General features: G+C 27.2%; 1 protein-coding gene across 5 annotated transcripts in view; it reads right to left on the reverse strand.

Annotated features, from left to right (window-relative positions):
- Nucleotides 1-8,234: 8,234 nt before the first annotated feature.
- The window catches only part of LOC127278122 (low-density lipoprotein receptor-related protein 6), a 99,998-nt gene continuing 85,270 nt past the window's right edge, over nucleotides 8,235-22,962 (reverse strand). The window contains exons 5-9 of one of the 5 annotated variants that reach the window (XM_051299672.1): nucleotides 20,269-20,553; nucleotides 19,650-20,194; nucleotides 14,978-16,069; nucleotides 9,723-10,232; nucleotides 8,235-9,129 (exon numbers count right to left, since the gene is read on the reverse strand). In XM_051299672.1, coding sequence (XP_051155629.1) covers nucleotides 8,735-9,129; nucleotides 9,723-10,232; nucleotides 14,978-16,069; nucleotides 19,650-20,194; nucleotides 20,269-20,553 — 2,827 coding nt within the window. In that variant the 3' untranslated portion in view covers nucleotides 8,235-8,734. The remainder of the gene's footprint in view (nucleotides 9,130-9,722; nucleotides 10,233-14,977; nucleotides 16,070-19,649; nucleotides 20,195-20,268; nucleotides 20,554-22,962) is intronic. The other 4 variants (XM_051299675.1, XM_051299674.1, XM_051299673.1 and 1 more) reach the window with 4 other exon arrangements.

The following is a 22,962-nucleotide window of genomic DNA, read 5'->3' on the forward strand; positions in this document are numbered from 1 at the left end:
CACATTTCTAGAAAACTTTTATTACCTGATAAAAATTCTTTTCGCGAAGTTCGGGCCGATCGGCAATTACATCCTGCTGACAATTGTCCGGAAAATTCAAGTACTCAATCTCAGTTCAAAGATGTAATTTGGGATCAACACGATCTGGAATGGAATAATAGGATTCTTCCTCCACTTTACTCCGCTTCTAGTCCTCCTCCATTTATTGTTTTAATAGAGAGCACCATTCGAGGCAAAAATATTGGTAAATTAGACCCCATATGCGTAATTGATCTAATATCTCCTATTATTGAGGGGGGAAAACAAATAACACGCAATGGGAAAAACCAGATAAAGATTAATTGCGAAAAATGGCAAGATGCTAACGCTCTAGTTGGCTCCAAAGAACTGGTATTGGCGGGTTATGTTCTCTTCATCCCAGATTCCTTTTTGAGAAAAAAGGGGTTCACTAAATAGTTCCCTACGAATAGATCGGTTAGGGATATAGTCAGGGTATTTCGAGAAAAGGTAGAATTTATATACTCTCAATTCACCTATCGTTCCACGTAATATCGTATTGGTCGATTTTTTCATTCCAATAACTCCTTCCTTACAGAGACTACGGAGATGTTTCCGCTGTCAGCGTTACTGCCATGTGGCTAATCAATGTCGTTCGACCTACCCGACATGTGAATTTTGTTCTGGTAGGCATTTGACAAATCTTTGAATATCGAATGCGCTGAATCAGCGTCAATTGTCTGAGAAAATATCTGCTGTAAATACACTTATAAATATCAACCAGTCTCGCTCAAATTTAATCAACTTAATAAATGAGAATCTCTCTTCAAAATGAACCCCTCGAAGAGTTCAATTTCATAAATTACTAAGTGATGTATTAGTTTTATTTTCTGTTAGTTTTAAGTCGTTACAGTTCTTGGCGTTAATTGGGTTCAGAAGATGGATCAAACGAATATAAAAAAAAGAACAGATATATATATATATATAAAAGTTAAATAAAATTTTAATTCAACTTGTCAAGACCCCTAACTATATTTTAGTCTTCACTGTGTTTCATAATTTGAGTCTGACTGCTGAAATATAAAATCGATTAAAATAATTTTTGTGTGTTATTGTTTTGTTTACTATAAGAGGTTTCGGGTTTTAAACTACCTCTTACTGAATTTGTTAGGTGTTTTGATGGATTTGGCAAAATTAATCGTATAAACTTTGTTGGAGGACTAATAAACAACTGATTTATGCAACTGGTCATACTAAGGATAAATAATTTCGATAGTAATTAATCCAGATTAAATAATCTTGAGAAAGGGGAGAAAAAGAATAGGTTTCTACAAATTGTTCGAAGATACTTTTGTTTTTGTTTTGATTTTATATTTAATTTGTTCTTTTTGCTTCGACTAGTTAGTTAACTGGATACTCGTCAGGAAATAGACAGCCCTTTGTTTTTCTGGTACCACGATTTATAACTATAACCTATAATTGAATTGTTGTTCCTTAATGTCTTCAATTAATAAAACTATTAAATATGGGATTTAATACAATGTGCTAAATATAAACGCGCCGAAATAGAGTCGATTTTACATATTCATGGGCTGGATGTCTTGGCCATTGTGGAAACTTGGCTGACTGTTGGAAATCAACCCCCTGATACATGGGGTTAATGATGACCCCCACTTAATGGTCCATTCTTAAGAGCAGAATTTAAATCAGCAATGTGTTGTAGTAAAAGGGATTCTGCTCCAGGTCTAGATGTTATTTCTGATTTAATTTTGCGTCAACTGCCACTGGATGCTCATAACTTGCTTTTGTTTCTTTTCAATGAGTTCTTCTTACAGTCATCCTTTCCAACGACTTGGAGAAACACAAGAGTAGTTTTCATTCCCAAACCGGAAGGTAAGGGTTATAGTCCGATTTTTCTGACATCAGCGGTTAGCAAACTGTTTGAGCGGATGATTCAAAAACGACTAGAACATTACCTAGAAATGAAAAATAGTATTTCGACAAGTCAGTTTGGATTTCGTAAAGGGAGATCAACGATTGATTGTGTTTCCACTTTTGTTACCGACATTCAGCAGGGTTTTGTTGGAGGGCACCATACTGTGGCTTTGGCCTTGGATCTCAAGGGTGCATTTAGCAATATCCTTCCTAGTGCAATTTATAGTCATCTTGTTAAACTGCGAGTTCCTGACAGATTGGTGAATTTTGTCTCGTTTGTCATTTCGTCGAAGAAATTGTTTTTCTCGGCAGATTCTTCTGATTTTAAGGTTTTGCATGTGGGCGTTCCACAGGTTGGGGTGTTATGTATATAATATATATACCTAAAAGTAGGAAATATTAGAATTAAGAATCAGGATGACTTGATCTATCTGGGGATTCACTTGGATCGTAGATTGACTTGGTCACTGCACATTAGGAGTATAGTTCAAAAGGCTTCTAGAGGCATTAATATCTTGAGAGCCATGTCAAAGATATCATGGGGAGAAAATCCTTCATCAATGATTCTAATCTATAAGGCTTTAATCAGGGCACACCTGGAGTTGGGGCTGTCAACTCTTCGCAAATGCCAGTCGATTTAACTTGGACCTGCTAGATAAAATACAACTGGCAGCGTTGCGTGCCATATTAGGTTGCATGAAATCAACCCCTATCGGCATCTTGCTTTCTGAGATGAACAAGTCACCACTGGCCCTGAGACGCTCGATGATTGGCAAACGACACATGCTCCGTAATCTTGCTTGGTCTCTGAATCCTCTTGTTCCAATATTGCAATTTCTGTCTAAGAAATGTCTAACAGACAAGAGATATAGACGGGACACAGGCTCGATGAAGTTTTCGTTGTTGGATACATATCGAGATATGACATGTATTGCTGGGAAGGCATTTAGATAGGATAGGAAACCCTCAACTTTTGATATGACTTGGGAGGAGCTTTCTGGTTCTCTTGACATAGACGTTTATTCTGGTCTTGAATTGATAAGTAATGCCCAACCTGATAGAGTTTTTAATCAATTGATGCAGCGGGACTTTTCAGAATTCATTCAGTTTTTTACTGATGCTTCTCACAATCCAGTTAAAGGTCTCTCTAGTGCTGGATTTGTTGCTCCTTCTGTTAATTTGGTGTTCGTTTGAGTGGATTGATGTCGGTCGATTCATGTGAGGCATATGCAATCTACTCAGCATTTATGCACATTCTTCAAATGAAAATTGACAACACTCTCATCATTTCTGTTTCTCGGAAATTTTTACAAGAGTTTGATGAAAGAATATTCAATAAAGATCCTCATCCTTTTATTAAAAAAAATTCTTAAAGTAATTTTTGAGTTGAAGAACTTGGGTGGAAGGGTCCCATTTTTCTGGATACCGACGCATATAGGGATCAAGGGGAATGAAAAGGCAGACTTAGTGGTTAAAAAATCACTATACTTGCCTTTTGGGAACTTCTCAGGTACCCCCCCATCGAAACTTTATTTCTCTGTTAGAGCGAGATTTTTAGTCGTGGAAATCCCTAAATTGGCAATATGCTGTCATATAGCACTCACGTAACAGATATTATACCAGGGTTAATTGCAAAACCAAAAGACCTTGGTTTAAAGGAATTCAAGGCTCACGTCGATACATCAATATTTTGACCAGGTTGCGGACCTCGCATATTTGTACGGGGGAGCACTTTGCTAGAATGCGGTGGACTCTTCCTTTGGGGTGTGAGTGTGGTGCGGAATATAACGATCTCAAACATTTACTTAGCGATTGTCCTATTCTCTCCACTGGGAGACCGGCTGTCTTTTGGGATCTAAATACTAAGATAACTGATTTTAATCCTGATAACTTTGATTTGGATGATCTGATTTTTAATCCAAATGTGGATAGAGTTGTAAAGATTGGTAAATTTTTCGCTAGCGGTAATGTTGTTGTTTAAGCAGAGCGAATTGAGATTTTTATTAATGAATTTTAATTTATACTTAGTTAATGCCATCTCGTTTTTGTTTGGATTCATACAAATCTTTCATATTTAGGAAATTTATTAGTCGTATGCAAAAAGCTCGAAACTCGATCGAGATTTTTCGAGTCGAACCGAGTGGAGCATTATTAAATCGATCTCGAGTCGAGTTCGAGTCGAGCTGTATAAAAAACTCGAACGTTTTCGAGTACCCGAATATTCACTCGAGTGCTCGAAAAATTCGAGTATGTACTCGATATCTCGAGTCAAGCTCAGGTTCGACTCGACTCGAAATTCGAGCTTTTTGCACACCTCTAAAACCAAGAAGACTAGAACCAGGAGGTGAAACTTCCACGCTTTACCACAGTGAGTAGTGGCATGGTAAACGTGCACACGGTGGGCGTGTCATTTAAGTTCGTGTACTGCTAATAGAACGAATTTAAGAATTCTGCGCATACTAACCTTGTAGGTTTTGAAGGGGAAATTTCGTAACAAGCAGCTGCAAATGTTTGCGTCTGCTTAGTTAGATTAGAAATGTCAAAAGCGAGATAATATATATAAAGGAAAGTCTTGAGAAAAGTATATATAAACAATTAAATAAGTAAACAGTGAGTTGTTGTGATTTAACAATTATAATCCTTTCAAGGTATTTATCTTCTTTTTTAAAACGTAATACTTGCATGCACATTTTATTTTAACAAATAAACATAAAATAGTATTTCAATTTTTTATAGATTATTCTACTTTCAAACTAAAAAAGTCACTAACAATGGATCAAAGTACGATGCAATTTAATTTCAAAAATATTGAAAAGAATATGTCTATGTTAAATTTACCGAGCAAAAAGTGGATGACAGTAAAATTTTTTTTATGAAAAAGCAACAATTTTATTAAATAATCGCATCAAAAAATTTATGGGTAAACCATTTGCCATAACCGCATAAACAGAAACTAAAAAAAAGCGTCTGCTACATTTCAAATATCAGTGTCAAGAAAGTATGCGCAGAACACTCAAATTCGTCTGAATAGCAAAGCACGAACGATAAGCCACGCCTTCTAGTGGTTTTTTTTTCACGCCGCATCTTTACAACGGAGTTTTCCCTCCTGGTTCTAGTCTTCTTGTCTAAAACTTATAAAATAAAGAACCTCAATGTTTTGGCCGATTTTGTAAAAAAGTGTTCGTGTTTTGAGAAAAAAGTATTTTAAAATCAATGTTTATCATTTTCACGTTCAGTGCCATTTTTATAAGGCGACAGTTAAAGGCCTCTCCTTGCCAAAGAATTTCAGAAACCGTTCGACACCCTTAAAATGAAATTCTGTCAAATGCTAATTCGACAAATAAAATTTTTTTAAAATAATAATTATATTTAGTAAAATTTTATAAAATAAAAATCTGACTAATGATTTTTATGGGATAATCATGTGTTCCTATTTTTTATAATTTTAAAAAAATATGAGTAAGTTTATAATTCTTAATTTTCTTTAGTAGATTAACGTGGTTAGGTACTAAATGTAATAATAAATTTATAAAAAAAATTTGTCGTTTATTTAAATGATTTCATTTTTATTTAATCAGTAGAAGACACTTTATTTACAGTAGGAAAACTATAGTTTTTACTAAAAAAAAATATTAGATTGTTAAAAAAATTTAAATTAATATTACAAGATTTTAAGTTAATATTACAAAATTATAAATTAATATTACAAAATTAATAAATGTTATAGTAATAAAAAAAAGTAATACAGTCGAACGTAAATCAAATCGCGTAATACGATAAATTTTAATTTTGAAGTTTATTTCTTTTTTTTTAACAATATATGTGTGTATATTTATTTTGTTACGTAAACTATCACAAAATTTTGTATCTAAATATTAAATTTTATAACTTTCTTATCTCTATATGTAAAAAAATTCCAGTCTTTTATTTAAACATTTTTGTCAGTCGAATTTTTCAACCATTTTTTTAATATAAAACTTTTGATATAATATGAGAATTTTAATTTATTTTTGATCGTAGTGTATATTTTTTTAACGTTTCACTAAATTGAAACTTGTATGAACTTTCTTATGTTTCAATTTTCTTTGATAACTCGCAATTATTATATCAGCCCTTTAAATAATTTACAAGAAGGATATTTTTGTATTTAAATTTTTATCGACAAAATCGTTTTTGTCTATATCTTACAGTTCGACTGTTTACAAATATAAAATAAAGGTATGGAACACTTTGCGGTTTCCATAATATCTCTATAATTTCTTTCTCTTTTTACATATATTTACGCTTATGTAATTTAAAGAGAGATTAAAATATACAAAACATCTTGCATCGATTTCACTTTAAAACAAATGTTCAATGCAAGACGTGGGGATTTCGTATTTTGTTTTCAAATACGCACACGTGTATTGAACATTTTTTTGTTTTTTAAAGAATTATAAAGAATTTTTTTTCAGGATGTCCAGCAATTCTTGAAAAAAAAAATTCAAGGTCAAAAATAAATTTTTTCAAATTCCACTTTCGACGTAAAAACTATGAAAATATTGTTTTATTTATGACAATAAAGCAATCATAAATCACAATTATATGATTTTGCGAAATTTTCATAATTCAAAGTTTTAATTTAACATAATTGTTTTTTCATCTAATTTTCACTTAACAGAAATTTGAATTAACTGAATTCAAATTTAAAAGAATTTATATTTTATAGAATTTTTATTTAACTGAATTTTCATTTAAAAGAATTCCAATTTAACCAAATTTCCATTTAACAGAATTATCATTTGAAAAAAATTATTTAAAAAGCGTGAAAAAAATTGACGATAGAAAATAGTAGGTAGAAAATGTGAAAAAAGTATAATATTTTAAAAAAATTTAATTTTTGGAAGAAAACAACAAAAAAATATGTTAAAATGTGTTAACTTGAATTGTTTGCAAAATCAATTATTTTCAATAATTTAAAACAAACTATTTGAAAATTACTTAATGATTAAACTGTTTTCAATTGAAAATTCACTAAAATTCAATTATTGTCTAAAGTTTTTTAAAAAAAATTTCACTAATTAAAAATGAAAGTTTCAATCAATAATTTCCTGAAATTCAATTATTATTTCTAAAATTTTTAACTCAAACTCATATAAAATACAATTATTTCTAAATTTCGTATCTAAAATTCTTTGTTAAATAATATAATTTTAATAATTTCAATCAACATTTTCGAAAATTCAATTATTAAAACATTTTTCACTTCAAAATTCTCCATAGTTTAATTATTGTTTAAAACTTATAAAATATTTACAGGAATTCCAATTTACGAAAATTTTAATTAAAAATCTCCTGAAACTCAATTAGTTACAAAAATTTTAACAATTGCTCTTCCAAAACTCAATTATTTCTAAAATGTTTAACTTCAATTTCTTTTTTAATTAATTATTTCTAATAACTTTAATCAAGTTTTTTAAAAATTCAATTATTTTTATCTATATAATTCTTTGTTTAATTAATTATTTCAACAGTTTTAATACAATTTTTCAAAAATTCAATTACATTAAATCGTTTTTTAATTAATATTTATATTTACAACAAAATTATAATTTTTGAAATCTCAAAAAATGCAATTATTTCAAAAAATCTTAACTGTAACTTTATTAAAATTCAATTATTTAGAACATATTTCATTTGAAAATTCTAAAAAATTCAATGATTGTCTGAAATTTGTAAAAAAAATTCCTTAATTCAAATTGATAAAAATTTTATTTGAAAATCTTTTGAGATTCAATTATTTCTAAAAATTTTTAATCAAACTCTTTTAAATTCAATTGTTTTTAAAATTATAATTAGAAGTCTTTTGCAATTCAATTATTTCAAAAATTTCCATTTAAACATAATTTTTTTTTAACATTAGATATATATTAATCAAATTCTTCGAAAATTTAATTATTTAAACATTTTCCAAAATTCTGAATTCGAATAATGTTCATAAATCAGACTTGAGAGATTTTCTTTTTTTTTTAAATGTAATTTTAAATTATTATTTTTCAAAATTTGTTCTGAAACTGAATTGAAATCTTGAAAATTTGTCTCAGTTTCATTCGGTGATTTAAAAAGAAAAATTGTGAAAAATATTTCTGTGAAACATTTTTATTAAGGAATTAATAAATTTTATTTTATTTCCAATAACAAATTGTTAATAAAAATAAAATATTTATCAATTGATTAAATTTATTGAAATTAAAAAAATCGAATTTTTAGACTTTTCTTGTAATGTAAATCGACTAAAATGACTTTTTTTTTTCTTTCAAAAGTCGATTCGAGGTCTACAATTATAAAAATGTAAGAGAATAATTTTTAGCAACAAAAGTTTGAATTGAAAATGTCAAAAATTATTATTTTAGTAGAATTTTTAGAAATTTGATATTTTTCCAGTACTTTTCATAAAATTCCTTGACTTTTCCCTGATCCATAGCAACCCTGTTTTTGGATTATAAATTTTAAACTGATTAAAAATTATTATTTTCTATTGCTGACTAACCTGTATGTTTTTTAGGACCTAAAATATTACGACTTCCCGCGATCATTTAAATTTAAAGGAGTAAAAATAATAAGATAGTGCCTCACCTTAAGAAATAAATATCATTATTTTAGAAAATTTTAAAAATTCAATGTTTTGTGTTATAGAATTCAAGGATTTTCAAGACCCCCCCCAAAAAAAAAAATTAAAGAATTTTTCAAGAATTTCAAGGACACCCTGTATATTTTTTTTTTTTGTTAAAAAAAATGCGATTTTAAAATAAATATTCAGTCTTTAACGGTCTCGTTTTGTGAGAGACGGTACTGGTGATGGTGGCGGTGGCAGTGGATGAAAATATGTTGATGATCTTGAGCTTGGAGAAGGTGGACAACTAATTGCAATATCACTGTGATAAACAGATCTTGGCGTTGGTGGAGGTGGAAAAGGCTCTGCTTCATATCTCCATCGTGTGGGATAATTACTGTCGGATTCATCGCAAACATCAGTGCTGCAGGGAGTTGGTGGTGGCGGTGGATTCATACTTCTGTAATGACGATATGGTCTGCATCGAGATGCATTACTACTCGAGCATCTAGTGGAATTTGCAGTTGTCGCGGGACTAGGCGGTGGATTTAATGTTTCTTGTGGATAACCACCTGTCGAGCTACCGCGCGTTGAACTCGAAGCACCTAAAAATATTAATTCTTTAGCGACAAATAATCACCTCCAAAAAGTGGTCGAAATTTTGTTTTTTCAAATAATTCATTTTTGTGCTAAGTGCTTCAGAATTTGTTTGAAAAATTTAAAAAAGAGTTTGTTAGAACAACGCAAAGAAAAGAAAAAATTATTAGAGTTTATTATAAATGATAAAAGCTTGTGATTTTGCACAATTTTTCGTAAATATTATTTTTTTTTTTGTAAATAAATAACTAAATTGCGAATAAAAATTTGTAAATAAATCGCTAGTGATCGTCCAGAATTCTCAGGTCATAGTCGCATTTAATATTTGTTTTTCTGTATTAAATGTATTCAACGAGTTGTTCAAATGAAGGAGAGTTCATTAGTTCAACATAAGTCAACACGCTTGCGCCATTTCGTCACTTCCGCTTGCCCTGTTTGAAGGAAAATACCACGTGACCCAAATCCCCATAAATCCATAAAATAAAAAAAAAAGTCACGAACAACAAAAAATAAATTGATAACATTGAAACCCCAATAAATAAATTTGTTATCATTAAATTAGTTTCCTGAAAAAAAAATTATTTATTTTAATGATAAATACCTGTTATGTGACTGCGATCATAACTGGATCCAATGCTGCTGCCATTTAACGCAGACATTCTTACAGTATCCATTCCTAGTTTAGGATCTTTTCTACCACCTTTATGAACCAATGTTGCTTTAGCAATTCTGCAGGGTTTCGGTGATAATGGATCACCCGCTGAATCGTACAATATGTCTGGAAGTTCGCCATTTGATGAAATCTTTTTTCGGCAGTAATAGACGAATATACCACCACTTGCAAACACAATCATTGTTACTAAAATTACAAGAATATAGGTACTTTTTCCAGCGTCAACTGGTGAAAGTGATTCCTGTTGATTATTCACTGATGTACAAGCAACGGTATTCTCGTCACTTCCGTCTGCACAATTTTTCCAACCATCGCACAATAAAGTTTCAGAAATACAAGAGCCTGTTGAACTACATTGAAATTGTCCAGAACGACAACAATTTGCTTCATCAAAACCATCAGAACATTGAGCCGTTCCATCGCAAACCCAATTAGAATCTGTCAATCAAAAAAAAAAAAAAAAGTTAAGCAAATTTAATTTCTGAAAATATTAATGTTTTCCTTTGATAATAATGTAATCAGATTTATTTTCTTTATTGTATAGATTTATACTGAACTTTAAATTTTAAAACGCCAACTTAGATTTAATTAATATTTCTTATTTTGTATTGTTACTTCTGTAACTAATAGAATTTTGGAGTACTATTTGTACGAATGGGCTTGTCCCGTCCATAAATAAATAAATAAAAATAAATTTTCAAAATTGCATTTTTTTTAAAACCACAGTGTTCAATGCTATAATGAGACATTTCGAATCTTCATTTTCTAATTATTAATTTCATACAGAAAAAGTAAGTTTATACTTTATAATATAAGGGTTTTTAAAGGTACTGAGATTTTTTTTTCTAAATTAAAGTTAAGAAAGTGTAGATTTATGTAGTTTTTTAAATTTTTTCCTAAACATATGAGAAATAGATTAAATATTCATTTGTTTATTAAATAAATAATTTTTTTGCATAAGCAATAAAGGTTAATTGAAATTTCTACTGCATTTCAAAGGGACATAATTTTTCTATATACTCACAAAATTTTATTAAATTTCATTAACAAGCAACAGAGTAATTGCAAATTTAGTAGAAAGGTAACAAAATATTCAGTTATGAAAAAAAATATTTTTAATTTGAAAAGTCAGTTTTAGGTGGCCCAGTTGGGAAATTTTCACCCATATAAATATATAAATTTAGGTCCCAAAAATATTAGTTTTAATTACAATTTGTGCTATTCAAAATTAGGACATATAATAATTAAATAAATAATTATGAGAAATAAATTTTAGGTTATAAAAACATTTTGTTAATTAAAGTTTTGTAAAAAATAAATTGATGTGATTAAAAATTCTAATAATTAAAAAATAGATGAATTAAACATTTGCTGAAAATATTTTTAATTAATTAATCATTTAAAATAATACGAATTCTAGTAAATTCACATTCTAATAAACGAATTTTCATCTTGATTGCCATTTGAAATTCAGACTTCACAGTGATCCTAAAAAATATTTTAGGGGACTGAAAATTTTAAAATAAGGGAATTTTTAGGGTACTATGAATATTACATTAGTAAATATTAAGGGTTAATTTATAGATTAAACCACACATTCAGTTAAGCTTTGAGGTATTTTTGTTTTGCAAAAACATATTTTATAATTTTTCATTCACAAATTTAATTAGATAACAAACATTTTATTATTAGAAATTAAATGAATTTTATTTATTTCTTAATAAAAATGTGTCATTGAAATATTTTCAAGAATTTTTATTTAGAATACATTTTAAAATTTAATTTAGACAAAATTTTCAAGATTCCAAGGACAAATTTTTGAAAAAATTACTTTTTTTAAGAAAATTAAAATCTAATTTATAAAAATTATTCGAATTCAGAATTTCGGTAAATATATTTTAAATAATAATGGATTTTTAGAAAATTTTAATTATGTTTTAAATAATTAAATTTCTTAAAAAGTACATTAGTATTTAGAAATCGTTAATTCAATAAAGAATTTAAGTTGAAAATAATTGAAATTATCTATTGTAAATTTGAATTAATGAAAATTATTACCAAAATTTAAAACAATAATTGAATTTTAGAGAATTTGGAATTAAAAAATGATTTAAATAATTTAATAATTATTGAACAAAATTGATAACAATTATTGAAATAAATAATTTACCAAAGAATTTTAGAAACAATTTTTACAAATAATTGAATTTCATGAGATTTTTAATTAAAATTTTCCTAAATTTAAATTGTAGACAGATTTTTTATAAGCTTTAGACAATAATTTTAAAGTTTAGATAATTTTTAAATTGAAAAAATAATTAAATAGGATTTAGTTTTCGAAGAACTTTATTAAAATTACCAAAAATAATAAATTGAACAATAAATTTTTGATAAAATTTTTAGAAATAATTCAATTTTGAAAAATTTTCATTTAAAATTTTATGAAATATATGGATTTTTTATTCAAATTATTTTAAAGGCCAGGTCCAAGTGAGGCAGCGCCATCTACATTGATACTAAAATTTTGGAAATTTTTTAACAGCCTTTTCTTGAAAACAAAATGGTAAAATGCTTTTTCCTTTATGGATAATTGATTATTGGCAAGATATACACCAGCTAAAACTTTTTTTGATTTAAAATAATAAAAAAAATTTCATGTCAATAAATTAAATATGAGCACTTTTTTCACAAAAACTGTAACAGTACTTTCTCAGAAATTACAATCAAAAATGCAATTTCCATTTGGAAAATTAATAAACGCTAAAAAATACACGACCTAAGATTTACCAATCACGAAAATAACAAAAAAAAATTTTTATTAAATATTTAACATATTGATAATGCTTTACTGATTGTGACAGCCCTTTGGTAGATTATGTATTTCAGGTGGTTAGCAACAGCGGCAATCTCCTCCTTTCGGCAAAACTGCGAAACGTCTGGTGACATATATAACCTGCCAAAAGGCTGTCATAATGAGTAAAATATGTTATGTTAAAATACTTTTTTTTTTGTTATTTTCGTGATTGGTAAATCTTAGGTCGTGTATGTTTTAGCGTTTATTAATTTTCCAAATGGAAATTGTATTTTTGATTGTAATTTCTGAGAAAGTACTGTTACAGTTTTTGTGAAAAAAGTGCTCATATTTAATTTATTGACATGAAATTTTTTTTATTATTTTAAATCAAAAAAAGTTTTAGCTGGTGTATATCTTGCCAATAATCAATTATCCATAAAGGAAATAGCATTTTACCTTCTTGTTTTCAAGAAAAGGCTGTTGAAAATTTTCTAAAATTTTAGTTTCAATATAGATGGCGCTGCCTCACTTGGACCTGGCCTTAATGAAAATTATTAACAAAATTTTAAACAATAATTGAATTTTAGAGAATTTTAAATTGAAAAATTGTTTTAAATAATGGAAATTTTTAAAGAACTTGATTAAAATTATTGAAAATAATTAATTTTTGTGAAGTATTCTAGTTAAAATTTTTTTTTAATTATTCAAATTTGCAAAAATGTTTATATATTTTATACTAAAAAAAGTTGTATTTATCTAAAAAATGTTTTTAAAAGTCGAAGAAGTCACATTTTTAATAAAAAAAAATCGGACAAGTGCGAGTTACACTCGCATAAAAACCGAGGGTTCCGTACCCCTAATCCTAAAATTTGAGGAGTTTAAAGTGTGAAGGCCGATGGAAAAATTCCAATTTTGCTTAATTTTTCTTGTAATGTGAGCATGGAAATACATATCATAAGTTTTTAAAAATTTTTTAATTTTTTTATCATTTAACATTTTCAATTTTATGATTTTTTTAGATTTTACCAAATAATAAAAATATCAACAAATAAATGTCAAAAGATAAAAAAAATAGCAAATGGTAAAAAAAAGAAAATGGCAAATTATAAAGAATGGCAAAACACTACAAAAAAATATAGCAAGCACAATTGGAGTTCTCGCTATATTTTTTTTGTAATCTACACGCAAAAATACGTAAAAGTGTATAAATTTGAAACTCTTTAGATAAAATATTCTTCGTTTTTTGGGGAAAAATCATGATTTTTATCGAAAATTATTAGTTTTTCCTTGAAAACACAATGATAATTAACTCCAATCGTTCTCGCTATATTTTTTTTGTAATCTACAACTAAAAATACGTAAAAAAGAATAAATTTGGATCCCTTAGGATAAAATTTTCTTCTTTTTTTATTCGAAAAATCCATGATTTTTCCTAAAAATATGAGTTTTTCTTAAAAACAATATGAACATCAACTCCAATTGTGCTCGCTATGTTTTTCCTGTAATCTACACGCAGAAATACGTAAGTATACCAAATATGAACTGCCTTCATCAAATATTGTGTGCGCTAGGAGGATTAATCGCTTTTTTTCAAAATTTTTGATTTCTCCTTGACAACGCTATGTAAATTAATCCGAATCATGTTCGCTATATTTTTCCTGTAATTTTCACGTAAAAATACATAAGTGTACCAAATTTGAGCTCTCTATGTAAAAAGATGGGGCAACCAGAGGGGGGGTACATAGTCATTTTTCGTAAAAATTCATGGTTTTTCCTTGACAACGCTATGATAATTAATTCCTATGAGATTCGCTATATTTTTCCTGTAATCTACACGCCAAAATACATATGTATACCAAATTTCAGCCCTCTAGATAAATTCGTGTGCCCGCTGGGGGGGGGGGTACATGCCTTGCTTCACTAGTCTCATTAATAGGGTTCCCCCTTCGGGTACGGAACCCTAAAAAGGAAGAGAAATGTGAGGCTTGAAAAATGTAATTTGAAAGTAATTCTATCGAAAACTGTTTGATAAGTATTAAATTTTCATTTGAATAAACTTTTATGGATTTTGAATCCAAAGTCTTTAATTACATAATGTGTTTGATATTTATTTGATAAATAATCATTCCATCCACACATTTGTTATAAATTCATTTAATTTTTTGTAGAAAATGAATATTTTTAAAATAGTATTCTCATAAAAATCAAAGCTTTATACTAAGTTTTTGTTAAAAATAGGGGACGACTATGAAGCTTGGAAATAAGATAAAATGACTTTTAGATCTAATGGCAAGGCGGGGATAATTATGCATCTCACGGAATGAATGAATACGAAAATTATTGTATATAATAATAATAATAATAATAATAATAATTTTGAAATTCTTACCAATGCAATGTCCACTTTGACATCTAAATTGATCGTGACCACAAGTTGGACAATTCAATTCATCACTTCCATCAGGACAATCATCCTGTCCATCACATTTCCATGAAACAGGAATACATTTCTGTGCAACAGCCGAATTTGGCGCTATACATGTGAAATGTTCATTTCCACATGCCGGTGCTTCTCGACACGTTCTTCCATCTTCGCTTAAAACAAGAAATTGTGGACACGAGCATCGCAACGATGAATTTCCAATACAAAGATGTGAACATCCACCATAATCATGTGAAGGACTGCAAATATGTGAATCCATAACATGATTATTTGGCGTTCTAACAGTTATAAGATCGGTGAGAGGACGATTCATTATAATACTTTTATTTGTTCCCGTAAATTTATCAACACGTTCAACGGTTTGTGCAACACGATTGAACCAATAAATAAAATTCGAAAGAATTGATAAATGTGCAATTGATGAATCATCAGTGTTTGTGAGAATTCGACGATTTGCTCCCGTTAAATCGGAAACTTCAATAATTTTTCCGCATGCCCAATAAATTTTATTAGACGTCACATCAATTGTTAGGCCCGAGGGTAATTCTAAATTTGAAGCAATCACTTTTCTCTCATGTCCATCCAATTTACTTAAATAAATTTTTATCGATCCACCAATATCGATCCATGCAAGTAATCTCATTTCAGGATGAATATCAAGATAACGAGGTTTCTCGCCATCGCCTTTCACGACAATTCCCAAATTTAAATTATTATCAATTTTCGTGATATTTATAACATTATTAACTTCACATGACCAAAATAGAAGTCTGCCTATGGGATCTAATGCCAAATCAAAAGGACGTCCAGAATTGCCAGCAACAACAATTGAGCCATGTGTTTTATTTTCTATACTTTTACGTATTGCCATTGTACGTCCTTCAATCCAATAAATATGTTGAGTGAATGGATCAAATTCAATGGCACGAATATTTTTTAATCCTTGCACACGAAGTACAATATCGGGACAATCATTTATGTCGGGTAATAATCGACCAATCACGTTACGTAAACTGTACATCATAAAATTCGTTGGAGCTAAAATTGATAAAGGAAAATAGTGATAATTATAAAATAATACAGTTTAAAAAAATGGAATTAAAGACTATTTTCATTTTAAATCGAGACGCATGAATAAGTTTTAAAATTAATTTTGACAAAATTTCAATTTAACAGAATTTCATTAGGTATCGAGAATATTTATATTTAGTGGAATTTTTATTAGAAGAAATGAAAATTCGACTAAAAGTCAATTTTAGACAAATCCTGTTAAATAGAATTATGATATTACAAAATTGTTAAACTAATTTTTATTTTACCGAATTTCAATTTTTAATAAACATAATTGTAAAAAAAATTTTATTTTACAGAAAAAAAATTTTCTAGCCGAATTTTCATTTGACAGAATTCTTAAAACGTCGAATTTTTATTTTACAGAACCAGTTGATGGTAGAATTTCATTTTCAAAATTCCATGACTAAAAAATTTTTGAATATTATTAAATTTTATGTTTTTTTTTTAATTAAATGCATTTTTTACCTGACTACCAAAATTTCCTGACTTTTCCCTGATTTCTCCCTTTCGTTTGTCTAAATAAATATCTCAAAGAAAAATTTAGGCGAAAATTTTAACTAGTCATATAGTTTTATTAATAACTTCTAATTGATCAATTTAAAAATTTATACAAAATTTTTTTTGCGAGATATTCATTTTGATAAATAAAAGTTTTGTAAAATAAAAATTTGACGTTTTAAAAAATCCGGCAAAAGTAAATTAGAATAAATAAAAACTTGACTGGAAATAATAATTCTGTCAAATTCAAATCCGATGAAATAAAAATTTTGTAAAATGAAAATTTGTTTAACCCATTTCGTCCGAGAAATCCGTTTTTCTTCCTCCTAATTTGCTCTCGCGATTTTAAAAATTCATAGACTAATAAAAATTGGCAGTAGGTGTTTCTTATGTATTTTTTAGTCCTCTTTCAGAATCTATAAGAAAATTTAACTTTTGACTTAAGGATAAACAGTTATGATTGTTTAAACAAAAAAAAAGACGGATTTTTTGGGTTTATTTCCCATTAAAACTATATTTTTTGATTCGAAATTGCGTAAGAAAAAATTAGGAATGGCAAAATATCGCATCCAAAATGTCTGCCCTTTCATTTGATGATGATAAGAACTTTTTATTTTCGCTAAATTTAAAATGGCGCCTCCAAAATGGCCGACAAAATGTCTGAAATTAAGTTGTTCAGTCCCACTATTAAAAAACTAGACAAATATCTACAAAACTTGTTACTCAGGGGTTTTCGGGGTTTGCTGATCCCGAATTTGATGTCAGATTTTCAAAATTCAAAATGGCGGATCCAAATGGCGGACGACTTTTTGAAAACTTAATGCAATTCGCTTGAAACTAGTTACTCGGGGGTTTTTGGGGTCGCTAATTACGAATCAGAGGTCAGTTTTTCAAAATTCAAAATGTCGGATGCAACATGGTGCACAAATATTTAATATCACTGGAAACTACTTACTTCAGACGAATATATTAAGTTTTTTCAAAAGTTGTCCACCATATTGGATCCGCCAGTTTGAATTTTGAAAAACTGACACCGGAATCGTAATCAGCGACCCCAAAAACCCCCGAGTACCCATTTTTAAGCGAATAGCATTATACTTTTAAAATTTTCGTCCGCCATATTGGATCCGCCATTTTGAATTTTGAAAATCTGACATCAAATTCGGGATCAGCAACCCCGAAAACCCCCGATTAACAAGTTTTGTAGATATTTGTCTAGTTTTTTAATAGTGGGACTGAACGATTTAATTTTAGACAGTTTGGCGGCCATTTTGGAGGCGCCATTTTAAATTTAGCGAAAATAAAAAGTTCTTATCATCACCAAATGAAAGGGCAGACATTTTGGACGCGATATTTTGCCATTCCAAATTTTTTCTGATGCAATTTCGAATCAAAAAATATAGTTTTAATGGGAAATAAACCCAAAAAATCCGTCTTCTTTTTTGTTTAAACAATCATAACTGTTTATCCTTAAGTCAAAAGTTAAATTTTCTTATAGATTCTGAAAGAGGACTAAAAAATACATAAGAAACACCTACTGCCAATTTTTATTAGTCCATGAATTTTGAAAATGGCGAGAGCAAATTAGGAGGAAGAAAAACGGATTTCTCGGACGAAATGGGTTAAGTAACAATTCAGTAATATAGAAATTCAATTAAATTGAATTTCTGTTAAATAATAATTCGAAATAAAAAAAAAAATTCGGCTAAAAGTAAATTCTATGTAATGAATTTCTATCAAAATGAAAATTCTAAAAAATTAATTTTATATCTTATTCATGCGTCTCTTTAAGGACATGTCAAAGTCGTAATATTTTTTTACATAAAAACTGCTATGTAAAAAGTATCATCACTTTAATATCCCCTTAAGGAGTATGGAGGCCCTAACATAACCTCAAAACTGAAAAATGTCTTAAACGCAAACAAAACTTTAATAAAAATTAATTTTAAACAATTTTAGAAGATCTAGGTAGTTTTGTTTTTGGAAAAAATTATGTTGAGTTTAAAATCGTTTGTTGAATAATTATTATTTTTTAACATTTTGACTTTTCTCTTTCAACTAAGACAAAAATGGTAATTTTTATCCAAATTTTATTTTAATTAAGAAACATTACAATCGTAAAGTTTTTTTTTCAATTGTTAAAAGTTTTGCGTTGAAAACCATTTTTCTGTTTTGAGGTTATGATAGAGCTTCCATCCTTCTTAAAACATGCAGTGAAAATATTTTGAAATTCGAAATAATGTTTCCTATGATTTTTAGTTTAAATAAAAATACGCGTATTTTTTTTGTTTCACAAAATAAATTTTTAGAGTAAAGAGTAGTTTTTCAGCGAAACAGCTGCCACTATGATTGACCTTAACTAGTAAGTTCATTTAATCATTATTTTTTTTTTTTAGCAGAATTATATTTTTGAAAAACAAAATTGCTTTTTTTACTGTCAATATTCTAAAGTTTAATTTTATAATTTAAAAAATGTATAGTTGGAGCAAAATCATCAATTCGCTTTTATTTTCGTGTTGCAGGTTTCATGAACTTGACGTTCGAGGTGAATTATAGTTCTGACATTTCCCGCTAGTGTTAGTATCGACAATATAACTGCCGAATAACTAGTGAAATTGACGCTCGTTTCACAACTTTTTATTTTTTTTCGAAGTTGATGGATTGCTGTTTAAGTTTCTTAAGGGGAAGAATAATTGTTTATATTTTGTTATTAATAAAATTTGTCATTTTTAAAAAATTTTAAATAATAAAAATGTCCATTTTATCCCAAATATTGAGGCAAAATCACAAATAGCAAGAGTCACATAAAATGGCTATAGCAGAAGAGATTGGAAATTGCGTCTTTGGATTCGAAGCTTTAGTTCGAAATATCAAAAATTTGGTTATTTTGTCTCATTCTACTTTTTATAAAAACTCTAACAAATGTTTTTGAAAAAAAATTGTTTCATCATTATTTTCAAAAATTACTTCCAGTGGCAGTGTTGAAATAAATAAAATTCACTATAAATAGAAATAAATTTTACGAATTAATGAAAACAATGCTTACGGTTACAGGTTTTATTGTCAGTGCTGAGATTGAAGTGAGTTGGACACACACATTTACGTGCAGATGATATTCTTTCATTGACACCTGGAAGTGCAATACACAGATGACTACAATTACCATTATTCACAGCACATACATTTGATCCAGTTTGTCGTGATGCATGAAAAACAAGAAGCGATGTTACTGATTCAAGTCGATTGTGTATCACTGTTCTACCGGAACCTGAAGTTTTATTAATTCTCTCAATAATTCCAGTATTCCAATCGGTCCAATAAATAAAATCCTGATATTGAGTAATACTAAATGGATAAACAATATTTTGTGTAACAAGAGATTTTCTTCTCTTTGTAATTAAATCGTAACTATCAATAGCTGGTGTTGTTGAATCAGTCCAATATAAATGATCAGTTACGTGATCCAAAGTTAAACCATTTGCACGACCAATATTAGATAATATTAATTGACGTTGAGTACCATCTAAATTTGCACGTTCAATAGTTCCGGAATTTCCAGAGTTTTCCTCAAATTCCGTCCAGAACATGTATCTAAATATTTTAATTTATAAATAAATTTAAGAAGATTAATTTTTTTTTTTTAATAGCTAAATATTTAATTTTACCCTTTTTGTGGATCTAGCACCAAACATCTTGGTTCGATTATATCTTTCCATATCAATACTTTTCTGCTGCGTGTTTCTAGACGAATAACTTCAATACGATGAGAACTTGAATCACTCCAATATAAATTGTGAGCAATCCAATCAATTGCTAAACCATCGGGACTTTCTAGTCCAACTTCAACAAGTCGTTCCATTTCTGAACCATTTATAAATGCTCGAGTAATTGATTTAACTTTAATGTCCGCCCAATACATGCTATTTTGTGACATTTCATAATCCAAAGCACTACAACCAAATTTTATATTTAAAATTAACTATTGTTAGAAATTTAAATCTATATAGAGGGAAATACTATATTAACAGTTTTAAATAATCGCATGTCATGTAAATCTAATTTAAGGAATATTTAATAAAATTATTAAATAAAAATAAAATTAATAAATTAATATGAAATAAAAATTATTTTTCAACCAGCGCGACAGAATTTAAAGTTAATGGGGCTGTATTTGATAAAATTTATAAAAGAATTTAGCACGCGAACGACAGTTAATTTATGAATTAAAACTTCTGACGCCACAAAAAATTTGATTATAATTTTCCCTTACTACCAGACAATATTTTGTGTTTTTCCCTGATATTTTTGAATTTTGTTCTTTTCTATAAAATATGAATTCTATTTTTAAAAAAATTATGATAAATGAAAATTCCAACAAATAAAAATTATGTTAAACATTGTATAAAGAACAATTCAAATTCTTAAAAGAATTCAGTTACATATTTTCAAAAGTTTTTTTAATTATTCTTTTTAAAAATTTAATTATTTTCAAAGCTTTCAATCAAATTTTACGAAATTTCAATTACTTACAATTCTTTTAATTCAATACATATGAAAACTCAATTATTTCCAAAAATATAATTTAAATTATTATTTTTTTAAAAAAATTAATTATTTCATAATTTTGAATAAATTTTTCAATAATTGAATTATTTTTGAAATTTTTAAGTTAAAATTTTTTAAAAATAGAAAAAGTGATTTAATTGTAACTGCTTCATTATTGATTTATTGCAATTAAATCAATATAATTATGTTATTCATGAAAAAAAACGTTAACTAAAATTCTTTCCAATTTTGTCACTTTGAAAAAAATCAATAAACTTCATCAATAATTTAATTACTTAAGCAATTATTAAATTAAAATTATTATATATTATATATTATTTAAATTTTTCATAAAATTCAATATCTACATATATTATTAAAAACTTTGATTACAGATCTTCGAAATATAAATTATTTCCAACTATCGAAATTAAATTATTACAAAAAATTTGTACCTAATTAAATTTGTCATATTTTTAAACATTTTCCAAGTTTTCAATTGAAAATCTTTTAAAATTTAATAGTTAATAAAAAATTTAAGTGCTGAACTTTGAAATTTTAATTAATTTACAAAATTTTGATAAAAATTCTTCGAAATTTCAATTTGCAAACATTTTTAAATAAAAATTCTCTAAAACATAATTATTTTTAAAAATCTGTAAAAATAATCTTTAGCCATTCAAATTTACGAAAAGTTTCAATTTCATATCTTCTGAAATTCAATTACTTCTAAAAATCTTAATAGGAACTATTTGAAAATTTAAGTATTTTTAAATTTTTATTTCCAATTTTTCACCAAAATCAATAATTTTTAATTATTTTCATATTTTTTCAAAAATTTAATTATTTAAAAAAATTTTTAATTCTAAACTTCGAAATTTTAATAAATTAAAATAATCAAGGTACTTCTAAAAATCTTGATAGGAATTTTTTTAAAAATGTATTTATAAATTTCTTGTTTAAAATTCATAGCCAATCAATAATTTTTAATAATTTTAATAGTTTTTTTAAAAATTTAATTATTTAAAAAAAATTTTTTTCAAAAATTTTATAAAATTTCGAAAAATTTGTATATAAAAATTCATGAGTATGAATTTACAAAAAATTTCAATTTAAAATCGTCTAAAATGAAATTATTTTTCAAAATATAACCTATTAATCTACAAAAATTAAATTATAGTAATAGATGTAAAAGTTTTTTTGGATTGTAAAAAAAAAAAAATAAAAAATAAAAAAAAAAAAATAAACATCACATACTAAAATTAAATTATTTTAATAGATTTTTAAAAATTTTGTACGTATATTTGTATGCTAATAAGTACTAATTGTAAAAAAATTTGTCGATTTGTTGTTGGAAATCAGAAATTTATTAAGGTAATTGTTTAAATTAAATTATTTAAAGTTTTCTTCTTAATTTTTAATTTAAACTGAGATTTTTATATCCTAGTATTTTAAACTATAAATATTATTTCATAACATTTTATTAATTCAGGGTTTTGTTTTAAAATTCAAATTGATTTAGATATTTTCCAGGGTGAAACAAATAAATTCAAAGAGAATCCAATATTTTTAAGGATCGTCCCATGGATATCCTGAATATCCTTGTGTTGTGAGGGTTAAATTGAGAAAGGTCAAAAATCAAAGTCAGTTTATGTTATAACATAAATAATAATAATTATAAATAATAAATAATAATAATAATAATAATAAATTATAATAATAATTATAAATTTTGGTTTGAATTTTTTAGTTTATTTTTCATGCAAATACGACTTAAAATACTGAAGCAGTGAAACTTTGATTATTTATCTATT

Source organism: Leptopilina boulardi, unplaced genomic scaffold (assembly GCF_019393585.1).
Source record: "Leptopilina boulardi isolate dan_hultmark-lab unplaced genomic scaffold, ZJU_Lbou_2.1 LbouV2_195, whole genome shotgun sequence".
Classification (NCBI taxonomy): Eukaryota; Metazoa; Arthropoda; class Insecta; order Hymenoptera; family Figitidae; genus Leptopilina; species Leptopilina boulardi.